Raw genomic sequence first — 20,950 nt, 5'->3', positions numbered from 1 at the left:
GTGTCAAGCCCTGCCAATTTCACCTTTGCGACACCTCTAGAATATATCCCTTTCTCTCATCTGACACTGCCATCCCCCTGATGTGGGCCCCCATCACCCCACTCCTGGGCTACTGAGGCGGGGGGGGGGGGGGGGGGGGGTCTACCTGCTTCAAATCTCTCCTAACTTTAATCCATCTTCCATTCAATAACCAAAATGATTTCCCTAAAACACAGGTCCAGTCGTATCATTCCCCGACTCAAAAAATTGCAATGGCTCCCCACGGTCTCTAGGAGCAAATACAAAAGCTCTGTTTGGCACTCAAAGCCCTTCATAACCCAGCTCCCCCCACCTCCTACCTTCCCAGTCTTTTTATATCGTATTATACCTTACTCCCTGACATGTACTCTTCGATCTAGTGGCCCTAGCCTCCTGGCTCTTCCACCAACACGACACTCCATCAGGTGGGGCTGTCCCCCATGCCTCAAACACTCTCCCTACTGTCTCCTGACTTCCTTGGTTTCCTTTAAATTTCAGATAAAATCCCACCTTCCATAGGAAGCCTTTTTTCCAGCCCTTCTTAATTCCAGTGCTTTCCCTCTGTTAATTATTTCTATTTATCCTGTATGTTTGTACATAGTTGTTTACTTGTGCCCTTTAGATTGTGAGCTCCTTGAGGTCAGGGACTGTCTTTTGCCTCTTTTTGTATCCCCAGTGTTAGCACAGTTCCTGGCACGTAGTAGGTACTTGATAAATATTGACTGATCTAGGGTAAAGTCTCATTGCTGCCTTCCTGGTCTGACCTTTTTTTTTTCCCCAGCCAAAGACAAGGTTTATCAAAGATCCACCATATTAGTCAGACTCAAGGCATCTGAGAACCTGCGAGTATTGGCTAAATTGTAAAAATCTGAGCACCTTAATAGAGCCAAGATGGACCTTATATACAGAAAGACTGTGGGAGGTATCTGGGAGTGGCCAGGTAGTTTGGGGTGACTGGAGGAGGGGTCTAAGGAGGATCTGAATGGGCTGATCTGACCTTTGCCAGCTCTCAATCCCAGTTGGGGTCTGGGAAATACCACTGCAGACTTGACCCTAGTTCGAATTCTAGTAGTTAGCTACAGACCACTATGCTGCAGGGGTGGAACCCTTGGGACCAAAGCAGAAGCAGATCTTTCCAGTTCTACCTTTACTTGACCAAAGGCATGTTGAAAGACCTCAGGCAGCCCCTTCCATTCTATGAAAGCTTCTCATGGTTAGAGTCAATTCTGGTGCTGAACTGAAAGCAGCCTTCCTGCAACTTCCCTTCACTGGCCCTCCTGGTCTTATCCTCTAGAGCCAAGCAGAACAAGCTCCCGAGCCTTCCTCCAGAGACTTGGAGACACCTATCATGTCTCTCACCCAGCCCTTTACCCTGAGTCTTCTCTTCTCTGAGGAACTGGAACTGGGGGAGAAAGGATATTTTTTTCCTACCTAGGGAGAATTTGGGAAATATGCTTGACTCGTGTGTGTGTGTCTGTGTCTGTGTGTGTGTGTGTGTGTGTGTGTGTTCTGTGTATGTGTGTGTGTTTTGGGGATCAGGGGGAGGGGAGGAGGGACACATTTCCTGCAGAGAATTTGAGCTTGAAGAAGACTCAGAGACAGACCTAGGAGGAATGGTTGAGGGCCCTCAACCACTTTCAAAAAATTCTACCATAAATGGACCAGAGATGAACGGCAGAGATATGATACACAGACATGGCAAGGAGGAACAGCCATTTTTATTAGTTAGAACAATGTTGGAAACAGAAACCAGTCCTCAGAACAACAGAACCCAAGGCTTAAGAACATGTCTGCCGACCATTTTCCCTCCTCCCCCTAATAATTATGTCATTTTAGTCAATCTAACTCCATGACTTTAAAACTTCCAAGAGACCCTGAGAACAGACCTCCACTGTGCTCCAAGTTCTGGTAGCTCCTATTCTTCGTTGGGACGCAAGCTCTTATCTCTCTCCACCTTGGCCAAGACCTCCCCATACACATCAGTCATCTGGGAAACAGAAACCCCGGCAAGCTTAGAGAACAGATAAAAAAGCAAGGATAGTGTCGGAGCTAAGCTCACATGATGAGTTTGAGTCCCTGTGACCCCTCCCTTTCCCCAAGCTCTGGCAGCTGCGGGGGGGGGAGGGGAGGAGGGTCCCATTTTTCTCTCTCAGGGTGGGGTGAGCCCTATTGCATTAGGCCTGTGTTTCAGGGCCAGGCAGTGATGAAAAAAAAGTGTTTGCCCAGTGACTTATAACACAAACCACTGCTGGATCATATCATTAATTCCCCCTTCAGATCAACTGTCTTTCCCTACTAAGTCTTTCTGGGAGGGCTAGAACTTAGAGGCCTCAGTCAGTGCCACATTTCCCAATATGTCCTCCCCATCTTCTCTATCCAGCAAGTCATCCCTTGTGGCAAAGAAGAAGAAAGGAGAAAAAAGATCAGTGCAGGAAAACTAATCATAGCATCAACCAAGACTGAAAATACAGGTGCTGGTCTATAGCCCAAGTCACCCCCCCTCCCACTTGGGGCCAAGCTCAAAGTCATTAGGATGAAACCGTAATCCTTTTGGGCCAGGCCTCCGTCAAAGTGGCATTGACATAGTTTTTGAGTCCCTTAGTTGGACTGAAGCTAATCCTTTTCTCTCTGTCCATTTAATCTTCCTGTTTCCCATCCCATTAGAATCATAGAATCTTACTGCTGGAAAGAACTGAAAGCTCATTTATCTATCCAAAATAAGGCCTCTTCAGCATTCCTGACAAGTACCAAAAAGTCTCCATTGGAAGACTTCCTGTAACAGGAAAGTCACTACTAAAACAAGATCCTACATGGGAAACTCTTTGAAAACTTCGAAAGCACCGTGTCACACAGGCTACCATCATTAGCCCATCCCACCTTCGGACAACTGGCCTTTCTTCCATCTCTCAGCCCCCTCTTTCATTACATTTGCCATTACCAACCTACTGCTGGGAGCACACAGTGCATGGAGCCAGGAGTTAGAAAGACTTGAATTCAAATTCCGCCTCAGACACTAACTAGTTGTGGAAACCTGGACAAGTCACCTAACCTCTGACTGCCTTAGTTTCCTCAAGTATAAAATGGGGATCACAATAGTACTTGCCTCGCAGGGTTATTGTGAGGATCACAAGATCATGTTTGTAAAGTACTTAGCACAGTGCCTGGGCACATAGTAGGTGTTTAATAAATGCTTGTTCCCCCCTCTGAGCCCCTCCCCTCTTCTGAGGTTCCCTGGTGTCCCCTATCCTTGTCTCTATCTTACCTGCGCTTCATAGCACTTCTTCAGAGAGCCAAGGTGGCCAAGAAAGCGAATCCCCAAACCGCACCACTTCTCAGCAGTTATGTACATGCCCTCGCTATACTGATAGACTCCTGTATTCCAGGCTTTAGTCATAAGCCAAAGAATCTCCACCTGTGGGTATTCCTCCTGAAATGCAAGAAAAGCAGAGTCGAGACTAGTGCCCTTCATCTACAGCCTATCCCCAGGGTAAAAGGCCAAGTGGGCATCTGCAATACATTCCACACAAGATATTCATAGGCAAGTTGTGTGCTCCCACTCACCTCAAAACAGACACGAGCAAGCAAAAAAAGCTCCCAATAGCTGGGATCTTCGGCTACTTTGTTCATTTGCTTCTGTATATTGTGGACCTAATCTGCTCCACTGATCAAGCTCTCTATTTCTTTTTTGAAATTTATTTTGATTTATCAACAATCGCTTCCAGAAGCTTTTGAGTTTTAAATTTCTCGTCCCCTCCCTCCCCACCTCCCTCCCCAAGATGGTGTGCAATCTGATATAGGTTATACATATACATTCCTATTAAACATATTTTCACATTAGTCATGTTGTAAGGAAGAATTAGAACCAATAGGAGGAACCACCAGAAAGAACAAAACAAAACAAAACAGAAGAAAAAAACAGCAAATAATATGCTTCGATCTGCATTCAAACTCCAGAGTTCTTTCTTCTTTATGGATAGCATTTACCATCATGAGACTTTTGGACATGTCTTAGATCCTTGCATTGCTGAGAAGGGCTAAGTCTATCGACATTAGTCATCAAACAATATGGCTGTTACCGTGTCCAACGTTCTCCTGGTTCTGCTCGCTTCACTCAGCATCAGTCCATACAAATCTTTCCAGGTTTTTCTGAAGTCCACCTTATCATTTCTTATAGCACAATGGTATTCCATTACATTCATATACCACAAGTTGTTCAGCCATTCCCCAAGTGACGGGCATCCTCTCAATTTCCAATTCTTGGTCACCACAGAAAGAGCTGCTATCAATATTTTTGTACATGTGGGTCCTTTTCCCATTTGTATGATCTCTTTGGGATACAGCCCTAGAAGTGCTATTGCTGGGTCACAGGGTATGCACATTTTTATAACCCTTTGGGCACAATTCCAAATTACTCTCCAGAAGGGTTGGATCACTTCACAACTCCACCAACAATGCATTAGTGTTCCAATTTTCCCACATCTTCTCTAACATTTATCATTTTCCTGTTTTGTCATGTTTGCCAGTCTGATAGGTGTGATGTGGTACCTCACATCAACCTCTCTATTTCTTACCCAGTACCAAATTGTTTTGCTTATTACAGCATTGTAGTACAGTACTGATACTGCTACGCCTCCTTCCTTCAACGATGATTTTTTTTTATCATTAATTCCCTTGACAATCTTACCTTTTAAGTTCCTCCAGATGAACTGTTGTTATTTTTTCCAGCTCTACAAAGTAACCCTTTGGTAGTTTGATTAGTACGGCACTGAATAAGTAAATTAACTTAGGTAGTATTGTCATTTTTATTATGTTGGCTCAGCCTACCCAGGAGCAATTAATATTTCTCCAAATATTTAGATCTGCCTTTATCTGTGTGAAGAGTGTTTTATAATTGCGTTCATATAGTTCCCGTGCGTGTCTTGGCAGGTGGACTCCCAAGTATTTTATACTGGTTATAGTTATTTTAAATGGAATTTCTCTTTCTATCTAGGTGATGCAGGACCTGGAGGCAGGGGGTAGGAGGACTCTATTATACACTGGATGGAGGAGTTCATAGCTTTAAAGAATGTTATCTTAAATGATGACTGGGTAAAAGAACAAAGCAAATCAATGGCACACAGCTGTAGCAAAGAAAACTATAATGAAGCAATATGCCAATATTTATGGCTAAAGCAATCATTAGAGGAAAGTGTATCTCTTTGAACACATATTACCAAAAGAGAGGAAGAAGACCAATGAACTGAGCATGGAACTAAAAAAAAAAATCAATAAAATCAACAAATTAATGATCCCTAAACAAGCATGAAAGCAGAATTTTTAAAGCCAAAAAAAGAACTAAAGTAAAACCGCACTTCTAAACAAAGTTTTTTGAAAAAAGCGAGACTAATTCAATCAATAAACTGTTGATTTTTTCAGTGAGAGGAAAAGTGATTTACTCTGATAAAAAACCAGAGAGGAAGGAATTGACAAGGATTGGAAAGGAAACAAAAGAAAATCATCAGAAGCCACTTTAGGGATGTGTGGGAGCCAGCTAGAAGCAGGAATCTTTGAGGAAATCTGCAAAGGCTACAAACCAGGGTGCTCATTTAGGGTTTTCTTGATTGTCTGGCCTTGACAATGAAATGGAGAAGATGTTAAGAATACAAATTAAACTGAAAAGTGTGGCCAGATATTAAACATTTACCTGAACACCATTGACTTTACTCAATTATCTGCCAACTAAACTGAAATCTTAAATGACAAGGTGAATTAAATATAAAATATCCAAATTAGCAAAACAAGAAATACAGAATTTAAATAATCTGATTTCTGAAAGAGAATCCCCCAAAGGGGGAGTGGGTGTTCTTTGAGGTCTTGTCCTGGGCCGCTTCTCCTTCTCTACTCTCTCTCTTCTAGACCTCAGCAATTTTCATGGGTGAGTCTCTCATCTCTATACAGATGACTCCCAGATCTAGATATTGAGCCTCAGTTTCTCCCTTAAGTTCCAGTGCCTAACTATCATTTGAAACTGGATGTCTCTGAGACATCTTCAACTCAATATGTCCAAAATTCAGCTCCGGATCTTTCCTACTAAACCCTCATCTCTTCCCCGATTTTTGTTAAAGGCACCACTATTCTTCTAGTGTCTGAGCTTTGTAACCTCAGCATCTTCCTTAACTCCTCCCTCACCCCTCTTTTCCAATCAGTTGACAAATGATGCCACTTCTACCCCCAACATCTCTTGCATCTGACCCCTTCTCTCCACTCACAGAGCCAACATTCTAGTTCAGGCCCCATCAACCTCTCATCACTGTGAGAAGCACTAAAGGGCTCTCTAGTGGAAAAAATTTAAGAAGCTCTGACCTAGATTATTGTAACAGCCTCCAAAGTGGCCTCCCTGCCTCCAGATCCTCCCCTCTCCAGTCTAGTACACACTGCTGCCAAAGTCATTTTCCTTGAACACAAATCTGAACGTGTGATTCTACTACTTAAGCTACTCTATGGTTTCATATTGCCTACAGGAAAAAAAAAATATCTAAACTCTGTTCTTTTCTAGCCCTGCACAATGTGGCCCAAACCCAGCTTTCCAGTTTCACTGGACATTATTCCCTGTCTTGCACTCGAGTCCAACCAATTTGGCCTTTTCTCTTTTACTCCATCTGTCGTTTCCATATCACTGACGCTTACCGTCCTTACGTCCCCTTTTGAGTCCCTTTGCTCAAGCATCATTCTCTACATGAAGTTCTTCCTGATCTCCCTAACTATAAGTTATAATTAACTACTCCTTATAATTAACTCCTTTTTATATATGTGGATCTACTAACATTATGTTTACTGTGTACATTTTTATATGTACTCATCTTCATTAGAATGTAAGCTCATTGTGAGTACAGATTATTTCATTCTTTGTACTTGTATGGTCAATGCCTAGCACGGGGCTGGGTACATAGTTAAGCACTTAATAAATAGCTGTAGATTCACTGATGGATTTTACAAGTGAATTCTATTAAATATTTAAAGATTTAATAACTCCTATACTACACAAATTGCTTATAAAAAAGAAAGAAGGAAAGCACCACAAAACTAAACTCCTTCTCTAAAACAAATATGAACCCGATACCTAAACTAGGAAAAGAGAAAACAGAAAAAGAAAACTATGAGCCAGTAACACTAATGAACATTGGTTCAAAAAGAGTTAATAAAATGTTAGCAAAAAGAATACAATAATATATTTTAAAATTATTCATTATGACTAAATTAGATTTATACTAGTAATCCAAGGATGATTCTACATTAAGAAAACTATGAACAGAAATAATCATGTCAATAAAAAAAAATGAAAACCACCTGATTGTGTCAAGAGATGAAGAAAAATCCTTTAACAAAATGCAGCACTCATTTGTGTAAATTATCTGCAACAGAGAAACACTGGAGTCTTTCCTCATAAGATCAATGGTAAAGCAAAGATGTCCATTGTTTCCATTATTATTCAGCATAGTACTAGAAATGGTACCTATAGCAATAAGAAAAAAAATGGAAGAAATAAACATAAGCAAAGAGAAAGCAAAATTTCCATTTAAAGGTGACACAGTCATTTAACTAGAGAACCTTATCAAATCAGCAAAGAAAATTGAGAAAATGATTAGTATTAGTAAAATAACAGGATACAAAATAAATCCACAAAATCATCAGCCTTGCTGTGTGTTACTAACAAAACCCAAGAGCAGCTAGGCAGCACAGTGGATAGAGTGCTGGGTCTGGAGTCAGGGAGACTCATCCTCCCGAGTTCATATCTGGCCTCAGACACTTCCTAGCTGTATGACCCTGGGCAAGTCATTTCACCCTATTTGCCTCAGTTTCCTCATCTGTAAAATGAGCTGGAGAAGGAAATAGCAAACCACTCCCGTATCTTTGCCAAGAAAACCCCAACTGGGCTCAGGAAGAGGGACGTGACTGAATAACTACACTGAACAAAACCCAGGAGGAAAAAACAAGAAGAGAAATTCAAGATAAAAACAAAATGCATTAATTAGCTAGGAATTACGCTTCCAAGAAACACAACTACACGAGCCTTGTGAGTGGGGGGAAAAGGACATATATTCTATGAAGGTAGAAATGACAAATGGGGCAATGGATTGAATAGGAGAGGTGAGTGAGTAGTCAACTGAGATTGGGAGCCTGGGTGACTGAGAGAATTGAAGCGCCCTTGACAGCAGCAGGAAAGTAAGTTTTTAGGGGGAAGACTGAGTTCAGTTTTGGACATGTTGAGTTGAAGATGCCTAGGGGACATCTAGTACAAAATGTCCAAGAGGCAGCTTTAGGAGACTAGAGTTAGACATACAACTCTGGGTGGGAATCTTGCTTAGGGATGAGCGTTGAACCATGATTTTAACGAGATCACTGAGTAAGATGGCATAGAGTGAGAAGAGAAGAGGGTCTGAGACAGCACCTAGTAGAGTCAAAATTATGATTATTTCAATCAGTCATCAAAAAAGCATTTATTGAGGGCCTACTATGTGCCAGGCACTGTGCTAAGCATTATCTAAAATACTGTACCAAATTAATCCTATAGTAATCAAATTACCAAAGAGATACTTTATAGAATTAGATAGCAACAAAACTCATTTGGATGAATAAAAGGTCAAAAATATCAAGGAATGTTATAAGAGTAAGGAAGGGGGCCTGGTACGACCAGGTCTCAAGCTATAATATTCTAAGCAGCATCAATCTAATCCTATTCAAGAGGAAGTAGGAACCAGAGCAGACTGGGCCCACACTCAGCTGGGCAGTGACAGCCCAGCCTCCTTATGCTTCTCAGAGTGCAGCGTGGGTCAGTGAGACTTTACCCAATATGAACTTTCAGGTTTCACTTGGTACTAGTCATATGACTTTGGTACAATGAAATTATTCCCCTACTCTACTACATACAATTGTTTTACTCTTGGCCTAGAATCAATAAAAACAATAAACAATACAAAATAAAACATGCACCTGGCACCTGTACCACCCCTGAAGCCTCTTCCTGACCCAGGCAGTTCCTAGACAATTGAGTCCAACCAGACTCAATTCTGGCAGACAAGAGCAAGGGAGGTTTCTATGTTTTCCCATTTGAGGAAACACTTGTGATCTCTTGCAAATGCACAGGGCACACATGAACATCTGTGAACATATGTCATAGTACCATAACATTGCATGGAATAGTTAAAGGTAATCATCCTAATGGCCCACAGCATTCACACGAGGATTACGGACAGTACGTCTTGGTACACATTGGCCAGCATCTCCAACATGTTACACACAGCCATCAAATACATAGATCATATGTACAAACAATCATACATGCACCATGTGCATGGCAGCAATGCCAGTGTATTGCATAGGGGATATACAACATGTAACATATGTTGGAGCTATTTATACCAATAATTTTCCTAAGGCATGATCACATTAAACCCCCCTCCCCCGCCCCAACAAACTCCAGTGGCTCTCTATTATTTCCAGGATCAAACATGAGCTCCTTTGTTTGGCATGCTTCATCTGGCCCCTTCCTCCTTTTCCAGTCTTTTTACAATTTATTCCTTTCCTTAACATTCTGTGACCCAATCATACTGGCTTCCTTACTGCCCTGCACAGGACACTCTTATCTCCCGTTTCAAATGCCCGTGTATTGGCTGTTCCCCATACCTAGAATGAACTACCTCCTCACTTCAGCCTCTTGGAATCCCAGGCTTCCTTCCAGACTTGGTTCAGGTCTTGGTGCTACCATCTACACGAAGCCTTTCCTGATCCTCCCAGCTGCTAGTACCCTTCCTTCCATAACCACCTTGTGTTCATTTTCTATACATTATGTATTTACTTTTATATGTGTATGTGTGTGTGTGTGTGTGTGTGTGATGTCCTTCACTAGAATGTAAGCTCCTTGAGGGCAGGGACTGTTTCCCTTTTGTCTTTGCATTCCAAGTGCTTAGCACAGTGCCTGGAACATAATAAATAGGAAGGAAGGAAAGAGCATTTATATAGCACCTACTATGTGCTAAGCGCTTTTCAAAAATATTATCTCATTTGATCTTCAAAACAACACTGCAAGGTAGGTGCTATCATTAGCCCCATTTTACAGTTGAGAAAATTGAGGCAGACAGAGGTTAAGTGACTTGTCCAACATCACATAGCTCAAAGGTGTCTAAGGCCAAATTTGAATTCAGGACTTCCTGACTCCAAGCCCAGCACTCTATCTGCTGACCCCCAGTCTGAACAGAGGCCTCTCTGGAAACAGGATAGACTTGAAAGACTTCTCTAACCCTCCAGAAAACACCAACCCCACATGTATCCCTCCTTATATGATTCAGTCAACTGAGTCATCATCAGCTCTGACAGTCAGCAGTGGGGCTAAGGCCCTTCTTAGCGTCTGCTTGGTTGACTTTTCATCGCTCCTTTTTTCCTGCTCACCAACTAATTCTCCAAGAGGTAATAAGTGGCTGCAGAACATTGTCCTCACGGAGCCCTGCCGTTCTTTAGGGGGAGTTGCTTTCCATGGAGATACTCTCTCGGGCTGTTTCACATAAAACACAATTCCTTAGCAGGACTTTGAAGATCTTGACAACAGCAGGATGAAGGATTACCCTACCACTTGTTTCTATCGGTCTTTCTGACCTCAGGTCTCTTTCAGCCGATCTCATGACTGAGAGAGATATTGAAACCATACTTCCTTCCTCTTCTGACAATGTGAGGCACAGGTCAGTGAACAAAAGTGACTCCTACCTAAACATTAACAGGTAGACTTTGAAGCCTGTGACCTCATTCCTGGTATCACTATGTGCATTCCCTAGAGATGCTTCATGTTGATTCCACTGAGCCCCCTGCTCAGGCCCTAGTTCTTCCTCAGGGTAACAAGGCATGGTTCTGGGCTTCCTGTTTCCCGCCAAGACCAACAGCCCCTTTAAGTAGTTTGCTTTTAAATTCTCTGCTTCATGTTACCAGTTCAAATGGACTCTGACAAGAAAGCCGCAAATGTGGGGACAACTTCTTGGTGACAGCCCACTTCAAGGCCAGAATTCCAATTGATGTTAGGGATCACGAGTCTCACCCTCAGTAAGCCCTTCTCTGGCAAACACACTGAGTTTTTGGTGGCCACCACTCTCTCCTGGTGCAAGAACACTCTCAAGCCTTCAAAGCTAGCAGGAGTGTGCAGCACAAAGGGGTTTTCTAGGATATGCATAAGCCAGCACCAAGGCACGAGGAAAGCAGTTGATCATCTAGTTAAAAGCTGGATGGTGCTTCTTATTCCAACGATCTTCAGATGGTATGAGAGGAATGCCAGGTCAGCCTCAACTTTTCCCCCTGCTTAGGTTTTCTTCCAATCCCATGTCCATGGGTAAAGCGATTGAGAGGCAGGACAGCCATAGCATCATTCTTCACCCATTTTCCGTACTCATCACCAAATCCTAGACAAGCCTTTAATTCATGGAGATTATTTGGATGTGGCCAGCTGGTAACCACTAATATCTATGCTGCATCCATGCTCACTTCCCACTTACAGAGGCTCTCTAAAATTGGCACTTATCAATCTACAGCACAATACTGGCTTCCTCGTGCTGACTTAACCCTTTCATTCATCTTTTATGGTGTCTTCAAGGTCTATGTGACCATTCAGGAGACCCACTGAAAAAAACTGACAGTCAAAAGACTCTAAAAGCAGGATCTCCTACTGGCAAAGTGTGTTCACTGATCTTTAAACACTAGCTACCTGAAGAATCAATAACATCCCAGATTTAATTCAGGCCCCGCATAACATTGTGCAACCAAAGATCATCTCTACAAAACGGAAGAAATGGTCTTGACAATTGCTGATGGAACCAACTGTGGCCACTGAAAATAGATGCCCACTGCAGGTGGTGGTGGTAGAGGGTGAGGGGCAGTATTGGAACAATGAAAAATAGTCCAGTTGAACATTTTGTGTCTGTTCAGAGACAATTAACTCAATTATACAGTCCTGCTGAATAGAGCTGGAGAAAAATCACAGAACTGGGTTGACTGTAGCCACTATACATTTAGGTTACATAATCTTCACTGGGCCCTCCCAGACGTGAGGCAATCCATTTATGCCTCCCTCATCAATTCCCTCTCCCACTCTCCAAACTTTTTTATACTTCCTCAAGGCTCTCAAGTCAGCAAAACCTACTATGTGCCAGGCACTGTGCTAAGTGCTAGAGATACAAAGAAAAGCAAGACAGTTTCTGCCCTCAAGGTGCTCCCAGTCTAATGAGAGAGAGAGATGATATGCAAACAACTATGTACCAACATGATATAGACAGAATAAACCGGAAGTAATCTCGGAGTAAAGGCATTAAGGTTAAGGAGGCCTGGGAAAGGTTTCTTGCAGAAAGTAAGTGAGACTTGAACAAATCTAGGGAAGCCAGGAAACAGAGATGAGAAGGAAGAGAGTTCCAGGAATAAGAACATAGGGGATAACCAGTAAAAATGCCTGGAGTCGGGAGATGGAGTGTCTTATACAAGAAAAACCAAAGAGGCCAATGCCTACTTGCTGCTCCTCATACGCGACACTGCATCTCTTGCCTCCATACCTTTGCATAGGTTGTGTCCCTCATGCCTGGAATGTCTTCCCTCCTCCTGTGACTCTTAGAATCCCTAGCTTCCTTCAAACTCACCTTAAGCGCCACCTCCTACATGAAGCCTTTCTGGATTGCCCAGTATGTACTTGGGATGTGTTTTGTATTTACTTCTATATGTACGTGTTGCCTCTCCTGAGAGGAGGTGAACTCCTTTTTTTCTTTTTTTGTCTCCGTGCCCCCAGTACCTAGTACAGTGCTTAAAAATGCTGGTTGATTTTAAAGGAAGACTTGGTGAGTGGATATGGCAGATGAATAAGGAGTGATCAAATCTTACTGAGAGAACTAGGAGGGGAAGTGGCATTGAATTGGAGGTAGAGGGAAGGCTAGCAGGAAGTTGCTGAGTTCAACTTTAGACACGTTGAGTCTGAAGTGATGATGTCATATCCAATTAGAAATGTCCTACAGGTAACTGGCAATATGGGATCTGAACTCAAAAGAGTAGTTGGGGTTGAAGATGTAGATTTGTGAGTCATCAGCATAAAGGGGATGTTTAAAGCCATGAGGCAGGCCTAGATAACAGCAGGGAAGAGCATAGGAAGAACTGAACTTTGGGAAATGTCCATGGTTAGGAGTGTGTGTGGAAGGAATAATGAGAAGGAGCTATCAGAGGGTGGTTAATAGTGTCAAATGCTGCCGAGAGGTCAAGGAGGATGAAAGCAGAGAAAAAGTCACTACAGATGGCAGAGATGACCTCTTAGTGAGCAATCTGAGTAGAGTAGTTGAGATGGAAGCCAAATTATAGGGAGTTTAGGAGTAGGTAGGAAGTAAATGGAGACAGGAGGTATCTGCCATTCTTTTGATAAGTTTGGCAGTAAAAGGAAGGGGAGAAACGAGATGGTGGGTAGCTAAAGAGCAGGGTCGAAGTTAATTATTTTTTTTTCCGTGATGAGCTATGCATTTCTGAAAGCAAAAGGGAAGAAGCTCTTAGAGAGGACATTAGGAAGAGAGATTGTGAAGGGGAGAACAATGTGCGTCAGTAGGTGGATGGGGATGGGATAGACAGAACAAGTTTCCTCTCTTAGACTGGAGGAAGAACGAAAGAGATGGGCTGAAGTGAGGTAGTGGAGAGATAAGGGAGCTCCCATCAGATGACCTTTAATTCAGAAGCGGAAGGTATGGGGTCATGTGCTTAGAGTCAGGGAGATGAAGGTGGGGCTGAGGGCTTAAGGAAAGAGGAGGTTTAGAGCTGCCAGTATTAGGGGAAGCTCACTAAGGCGTCAAACCTACAAGGAAGGGATCTTTACACATCAATGAGGACTCAGTTGAGACTTGTCATCATGGATACGCAGTGGACCAGGTCTGCAGGGTTTTGTGTATTTCTCCAGAAATGCTATACCATTGAGGGGCAAGAACAGAGAACATGGACAGTGGGGGTTGTCCAGGGTTGGGAATTGGTACGATGGGCACAACAGTTCAAGGGAATAAGGGATTTTAGGGTGGTGATGAGGCAATACCTGAAGTAGCTGATTAAGAGGCCAAGGCTAGATAGGGAGATGTAGTTAGAAGCAATGAACGAAAGGATGAATGAAAAGCCTATATTAAGTGCTTACCATGTGCCAAGCTCTGTGCTAAATTCTGGAAATATAAAGACAAAAGTGAGATGGTGCCTTCTCCCAAGGAGCTCACACTCTAATTGGGGAGAAACAATACACACAGGAGGGTTGAGCTTCAGGGTACAGAGAAAAGCACAGTGGTCTTTAGGGTGCTGCAGTAGCGCACATGGCAAGGCCCAGTGATCCACAGGGTGCCTTAAAACAAAGCAACTGGACTATGTGAAGTCAGATGGGTTGATTGATTAGAAGTTAAGTGAGGGCTGAGAGAAAGTTTACTGGATGCGAGGGAGTAGGAAGAATTATGGTCTGAGATGGGGGGCACCAGGTTTGAGAGCCTCAAGGTAGAACAGTGTTATTTAACAATACAAGGTACGAGGTGCAAGTATGTTGCCGGGTACCTAATATGAGGTGGAGATAAAGGTCAATGGATGGGTAGGCTCATGGCAGGAGCAAAGTAAGCCAGTTGTTAACATCATCAAGAAAGATAGAATTGGGTCTTGTGGTCAGCAGATGATACCAGGGATGTTTAGAGAGGATGGTGAAGATGGAAGACATAGACTTTACATGAGAAGTGGAATGATGAGGGTATATTTCTGTACCCAAAGTAGCAATGGGGGCCGAGGTGCTTCCTCCTCACCCACTGAGTCCAAGGGAGCAAGAGAAGGCAAGGTTTCCACAGGAGAGTGCAGTTGGGTTTCAGTGAAGGCAAGAAGGTGAAGAAAAGGCTCAACATAGAGGAGATCTACATAATGGCAGAGAAGATTCCAAGAGTCCTTTTCTGAGCTAACACAAAGTATGAAGTGACATGGTTAAGGATCAAACATAGAAAGAGGTGAACTGATTCTATCTCAGCGTCATCAGTGGCCAAAAAGAGCCTGGGACAGATGTTCCAAATCTTCATTCCACAACTGGTCTGGGTAGCTCTGAAATCTCGTGTCATGATTTGGAAGCTTTCTTCTACCTTCAAAGATGTACGATCCTTACTCTAAAACAAAGACTCTTTGCCAGATCTCTGTCAAATCACATTGAACCTAGGACAAGCTACAGTCTGTCTTTCTCAAAGCCATGCCAAGATTCTGGCACTGGCTTCTGTAGCCACTTGGCTGCTTTCTGCGGGGAGAGGGGGAGGGGGGGGGCGGGAGCAGATCTTCTTGTCACATCTACCTTTCTCTAACAGCCAGTATGTGCCAGTGGATAGAGGTGCTTGATAAAAGGTCATTTGATCAATAAAGAATGAATGGTAACTAGAGAAAACAAATATGCACAAGATGTTCTTGTGAACAAAACAACTTGCACCCTCAACAAAGAAAAGTCACATCAGTAACCAGAATAGGCCATCCCTTGAATGGGAAAAACAAGCTACACCATAGAAATAGTCTAACTAGCAAATTAATCTCTGCCTGAAAAGTTAACTTATCCAATTATGTTTTGGGAGACAAGCAGTAGGAACTGGGAAACAGATCAGAGAGAAGCATTCAAGCTCTGACCAGAGTCCCTCTGAAAGGCTCTTTTCACTCTCTATTCCTTTCCACCTGGAAAACAGAGAACCAGAGATGGGGCTACGCTATTTCAGGGGGGAAAGAAAGCAGCCAGAAGAGAATGCAACCCTTGCGTGGCCTCCCCCTTCCCCACCCTTGCTTTCTCCCTCTCTCCCTCCTATACCCACCTACTTATTGGAGGAGGGGGCTCAGGCAAAGCCAACTGCCATTTGTGTTACTATAGAAAACATGCTAGGAGGCCCAGGTAAGACTCAGAGCTTAGTAAGGGACTCTTCTTCCCAAAGGGAGCTTTACAAATTCTCCTAAGGTGCTTGAGTTACTAATCAAATTACTAATGTAAAGTTAGAGAAACTGTCATCTCCTAGATGCCGGAAGATTCCCAGCAAGACAGGATCATAGATTTAGACCTCAAAGGGACCTTATCAAATCAAGGGCAACCCTCTCACTTTCCAAAGGAGGAAACTAAGACTTATAAATGTTAAGTGACTTGCTTAAGGTCACACAGGTCAATGCATCTTGTGCCAATCTGTTATCTCACTCTCCTGGTCCACCTGCCTATGCGCTCCCATCACATATGGGCTGGTTTACAGATATTTGTATATGGGCCATTGAGCTCCAACACATTTTACAGCTAATCCACACCCCACCCCACAACCAAACAAGGTTTTCTTTTATTTGCTCATCAAAGCAGACCATAGCCCAGAGTTGTAGAGGGGTGGGGAGCAGGAAACCACTTCTTTTTCTCTGCCTCTGCCTGATCCTGGGGACCCTGAATTGCTGCACAAAGCCTTTCCTCCAGACAGGGTAGCAGGGCATTTCTTACCTGAACTAGGGGCACAGGTGGAGAAGATTCTCTAAGCGGCTTCACTTCCCCCTCTCCTTAGCTACCAGTAAAGGTCTTTGTGAACTAAAGGGTTCCCACGACCCCCTCTTCCATCCACCTCAGTTATGCAGGAGATGGCCATACTCTCGATTTTGCTATCACCTGCAAATGCAGCACCTCCATGCTCATAATGGCTGGAATTCCCTCATCTGATCACAATCTGTTGTCATTCCACTTCTCCTTCTGTCTTGCAACCCTAAACCCTGTCCTTAGCCCTCACCTTGACCTTCAACCCTTCCACTCCTCAGCTCTTTCCCAGACTGTCACCAAGCCTCTTCCCTTCACCATCCTGACCCCTTGGTGAACCAGTTCAACTCTACACTGTCCTCTTCTCTTGAGCTCCTTGCCCCCTTATCCTATCACCAATCTTGCCCTGCCAAGGCTCAGCCTTAGATTACTCTCACCATGGCTGCCTTCCCTCCTATTCTCATGATGTTGAACAAAGCTGGGGAAGATCATAAAACCGTGCTAATTTCGTCCACTACTGGGTTCTCGTTGCTGCAAGGCAAACCTTTTGATCCCACTCACCACAGCCGCTTTTCCAAACCTTTCCCTCCTTCCTCCTCCTCGTCTCAGCTGAGAACCTTGCTTCATATTTCACTGAAAAAAAAATGGAGGCCATTTGCCAAGAGCTCCCTCTTCTCCCCTCTTCCTCATCTCATGGCACTCAGATAGTTCCCTCCCCCGCCCCATCTCCTCCATCAACCATGAAGAAGTTACCCTTCTTCTGGTCAAGGCCAAATCCTCTACCTGCACAAGGGACCCCTCTCCATCCCATCTTCTCTAGCAGATTGTAGCCTTTATCATCTCCACGATCTCACTAATCTTCAATCTCTCCCAGTCTACAAACATGCTGATTTCTCCTTTCTCCTCCTCCTCCTCCAAAAACCCTCATTTGATCTATCCATCCCCTCTAACTACTGTCCCATATCTCTCCTCCAAATTATGGCTTAACTCTTTGATAAGGCCATGCACTTCCTTTTGTCTCATTCTATTAAGTCTCTACAGTCTGGCTTCTCACCTCAACATTCCAACTGGAAATACTCTCTTCCCAAGTCACCAATGATCTCTTAATTGCCAAATCCAATGGTCTTTTCCCAATCCTCATTCTCCTTGACCTCTCTGCAGCTTTTGACACTGTTGATCACCCTCTTCTCCTCGATCCTCTCTTCTCTCTAGGTCTTCAAGACACTCCCTCCCCAGGTTCTCCTCCTCCCTCTCTGGCTGCTCCTTTGATGGCTCCATGTCCTGGTCACACTTAGCAACCATGAGGGTCCCACGGGTCTCCATCTTGGGCCCTCTTCTCTTTTCCCTTTATGCTACTTCACAGGGTGATCTCAACTCTCATAGATTTAATGAGAACCTCTATTCTCAAATGACTCTCAAATCTACTTCTCTTTGCTGACCTGCAGTCTATCATCTTCACCTGCATATCAGACATCTTAACCTCAGTGTGTCCAGAACTGAATTCATTAGCTTTTCCCCTCAACCCTTCTCCTTCCCCAGCTTCCTTATTACAGTAGGGGGCAACACCATCCTCCCAGCCCCCGAGGTTCACAACTAGGAGTGATTCTGGACTCCTCATTATCTCTCTCTTCCTCCCCCCATATTCAATCTATTGCCAAGGATTATTGATTTCACCTTTGCAATATCTCTCAAATGCACCCTCCTCTTCTCTCCTCGGACACTGCTCGGACTCGAGGGGAGCCCCGGCTGGACTAGTATAATCACTGCTGGTAGGTCTGCTGGCCTCAAGTCTGTCCCCACTCCACTCCATCCTCCACTATCAGTCTCACCACATCCCTCCTCCGATTCAGTAAACTCCAGTGGCTCCCTATCACCTCCAGGATCAAATACAAAATCCTTTGCTTAACATTCAAAGGCCTTCCTACCTTCCCAGTCTTCTTCTACCTTACTCTTTGAAACATACTCTTCCATTCAGTGACACTGGCTTCCTGGCTATTCTACACATAAGACACTCCAGATGTTCCTGGCATTTTCCTTGGGGTGTCCCCAATGCCTCACCTTTGCCTCCTGATTTCCTTCAAGTCCCAGACAAAATCCCACCTTCTACAGACTGTAGTGGTCCCCCTTAATTCTAGTGCCTTCCTTCTGAGATTTAGCCCCAATTTCTCCTGGCCCAAGCTTGTTTCTACATGGTTTGCACATTGTCTCCCCCATTAGATTGGGAGCTCCTTACTATGTCCAAAGGGCTATAAAACTGTGTATACCCTTTGACCTAGCAATAGCACTTCTAGGGCCGTATCCCAAAGAGATCATAAAAAAGGAAAAAAGGACCCACATGTACAAAAATATCTACAGCAGCTCTTTTTGTGGTGGCCAAGAATTGGAAATTGAGGGGATGCCCACGCATTGGGGAATGGCTGAGCAAGTTGTGGTATATGAATGTGATGGAATACTATTGTGTTATAAGAAATGATGAGCAGGCAGACTTCAGAACAGCCTGGAAAGACTTGTATGGACTGATGCTGAGTGAAGTGAGCAGAACCAGGAGAACATTGTACATAGTAACAGCAATACTGTTCGATGACTAACGTTGATAGACTTAGCCCTTCTCAGCAATGCAAGGATCTAAGACATCTCCAAAGGCCTTGTAATGAAAAATGCTATCCACATCCAAAGAAAGAACTGTGGAGTTTGAATGCAGATCGAAGCATACTATTTGCTCTTTTTTATTTTCTTCTGTTTTGTTTGGTTTTCTCTTTCTTGTAGTTCCTTCTATTGGTTCTAATTCTTCCTTACAACATGACTAATGTGAAAATATGTTTAATAGGAATGTATATGTATAGCCTATATCAGATTTCAGGCTGTCTTGGTGAGGGAGGGGGAGAACAATTTAAAACTCAAAAGCTTATGGAAGTGATTGTTGATAAATGAAAATAATACGTGACCTTGGGCAATTAACACTTCTCCAAAGAACACAGAGAGCTCTAGTGATATCTCGTGATGGAGGGATCTTTCCCTCAGGCCCAGCAATACCTGGAATGGAGACTGTCCTTTGACCTGGACTACTGACGCGCCATAATTGTGCTTCTTTTATACAGAAGGTCATAAACAGACTAAGCAGAAAACAGGAACCTGGGGCCATTTCTTGAGGTTTGCTTTCTGTACCTAGCATTATCATGTATGACCTCTTAGCTTGACTTACTGAGATGCTAATCACATGAAGAGCATCTTCGAAGGTTCTCCAAATTTCTTGCAGGGGACACATATCTGTGCCCAATACCCCATCTGGCAGCGAAAGATTAATGAAGCTGTGCAGACATTTGCTGGCAATCAAAACAGAACAGACCATTGTTTAGGGGACCAAGGAAATGAGAGCTACCCAGCATCCCAAGCCCAGGTGCAAGTTTCAGAAGGGTTCCCCCTGAGGCCCTGGCTAAGTGCACATGCCTGAAGGGACGACTGTACTGCCTCAGCCCATTTGTCACCATCACCAGGCCTGTGCCAAGAGTGGTCATTCTGTTTTAGGAGTCAGTCCAACTCAAACAGGCAAGAAAACATGGGATCTTGGCTGGGAATCTTTCCATGGTATTCTTGGACAGGGAGATTGTAATGAGACTTTTCAGAGGAAATTCTAAGTATCTTATTTCACTCACATGTGTACGTGAAGAACTCAATAGCCTGAGCTTCTGTGGGTTGCCCACTGCTCAACAAAAGGCACAGGGCAGTTGCATATTCTCCTAACACAGACTCCCTATCCTTCCCTCAGTCCCCTTGCTCCTTGGAAGGAAGCAGCGTCTTGGAGGGAAGGGAAAGATCCAGGGACTGGGGGGAGTGCTGGGCCCTGACCCCAGCACAGACCTCACCCCAAGATTCTCGAGACGTGCAAAGAGGAGAAGCACTTCGTCTTCTGCTGCTCCTTCTGCCAAGCTACTGTTTCAAGTGACCTTGGCCCCACAGTGAGGACTCAGTACCACCTACTAACCTGGACTGGCCCCCTCACCTGAACTTCACAGCATCAATGGGTTGTCCTTGCAGGTAGAGACACAAGGCCTTTTTCAAGGCCTTTTTTGAGACATCTGGATAGTGGGCAGGGTGCTCCACTACTACCGCTTTAAAAACAAGAGTGAAAAGCAAGGTCTCAGTAGAGATAGCCACATTTTCTGAACATCAGCCACAGTCACATGTCTATCACAGCCTATGGCCTCCCTGAGCAAGATGGCTGGAAATCAATAAAACTCGTTTTCTACAGCAACAAATCCACGGATGCTTTCTGAGAGAGCTTTTTACTTCTCCATGGCAGAGGTTCCAGGCTGTTGTCTAGAATCTCACCTCACTTCATTCAACATTCAGTGAGGACCTTTACCGTGTGTGTGTGTGTGTGTGTGTGTGTGTGTGTGTGTGTGTGTGTGTGTGTGTGTGTGT

General features: G+C 43.9%; 1 protein-coding gene across 1 annotated transcript in view; it reads right to left on the bottom strand.

Annotated features, from left to right (window-relative positions):
• Nucleotides 1-1,699: 1,699 nt before the first annotated feature.
• The window catches only part of TEX11 (testis expressed 11), a 174,149-nt gene continuing 154,898 nt past the window's right edge, over nucleotides 1,700-20,950 (bottom strand). The window contains exons 22-25 of the mRNA XM_027836745.1: nucleotides 20,529-20,637; nucleotides 19,731-19,851; nucleotides 3,281-3,445; nucleotides 1,700-2,029 (exon numbers count right to left, since the gene is read on the bottom strand). Coding sequence (XP_027692546.1) covers nucleotides 1,934-2,029; nucleotides 3,281-3,445; nucleotides 19,731-19,851; nucleotides 20,529-20,637 — 491 coding nt within the window. The 3' untranslated portion in view covers nucleotides 1,700-1,933. The remainder of the gene's footprint in view (nucleotides 2,030-3,280; nucleotides 3,446-19,730; nucleotides 19,852-20,528; nucleotides 20,638-20,950) is intronic.

The sequence above is a fragment of the Vombatus ursinus genome, unplaced genomic scaffold (assembly GCF_900497805.2).
Source record: "Vombatus ursinus unplaced genomic scaffold, bare-nosed wombat genome assembly UNPS02014819.1, whole genome shotgun sequence".
NCBI lineage: Eukaryota > Metazoa > Chordata > Mammalia > Diprotodontia > Vombatidae > Vombatus > Vombatus ursinus.
The sequence above is the reverse complement of the archived record's forward strand: the minus strand, read 5'-3'. Positions and strand labels throughout refer to the sequence as shown.